The 538-nt window shown below is 65.4% G+C and overlaps 1 protein-coding gene across 1 annotated transcript in view; it reads right to left on the reverse strand.

Annotated features, from left to right (window-relative positions):
- The window catches only part of MARCKSL1 (MARCKS-like 1), a 1,551-nt gene continuing 1,013 nt past the window's right edge, over positions 1-538 (reverse strand). The window contains exon 2 of the mRNA XM_009884535.1: positions 1-530. Within this exon, the coding sequence (XP_009882837.1) occupies positions 1-530 (530 nt within the window). The remainder of the gene's footprint in view (positions 531-538) is intronic.

Consider the following 538-nt stretch of genomic DNA (forward strand, 5'->3'; position numbering starts at 1 on the left):
CTACTCTTCCTTCTGCTCCGCCGGAGTTGTCGTAGGCTCAGGTCCCGCAGGTTTTGAGGGCTCCTCTGGTTTGGCTGTGTCCCCGTGGCTTTCCCCTGCCTGCTGCTGCTTCTCTTCCTCCTTGTTCTCCCCGGCTTCGGCGTCATCCCTCTTGGGCTCGGCTCCCTGCTGCTGCCCCTCCGCAGTGGGGCTGCTCTCCCCGGGGTTCCCCTGCTCCTCCGCCGACCCCTCCTCGGGGGGAGCCGACGGCTCCGTCCCACCGGCCAGGATGGTGAGGGGCCCCTCTGCCTTGCCTTGGTCCTCCGTCGGGGAAGACCCAGAGGAGTCCCCGGCTTCTTTCTTGTTCTTCCTGAACGAGATCCCGCTCAGCTTGAAGGATTTCTTGAAGGAGAACTTCTTCTTCTTCTTGGGGGTGTCCTTAGGGGCCGCGGCACCTTCGGGTTTAGCATCCCCCCCTTCGGCGGGGGGAGCAGGCTCGATGGTGTCCCCGCCGCCCGCCTCCCCCTTGTTCTCCTCCTTGAGGGGTTCCGCTGAGCCG

This window comes from Charadrius vociferus, unplaced genomic scaffold, assembly GCF_000708025.1.
Source record: "Charadrius vociferus isolate BGI_N301 unplaced genomic scaffold, ASM70802v2 scaffold1485, whole genome shotgun sequence".
In the NCBI taxonomy this organism is placed as follows: domain Eukaryota; kingdom Metazoa; phylum Chordata; class Aves; order Charadriiformes; family Charadriidae; genus Charadrius; species Charadrius vociferus.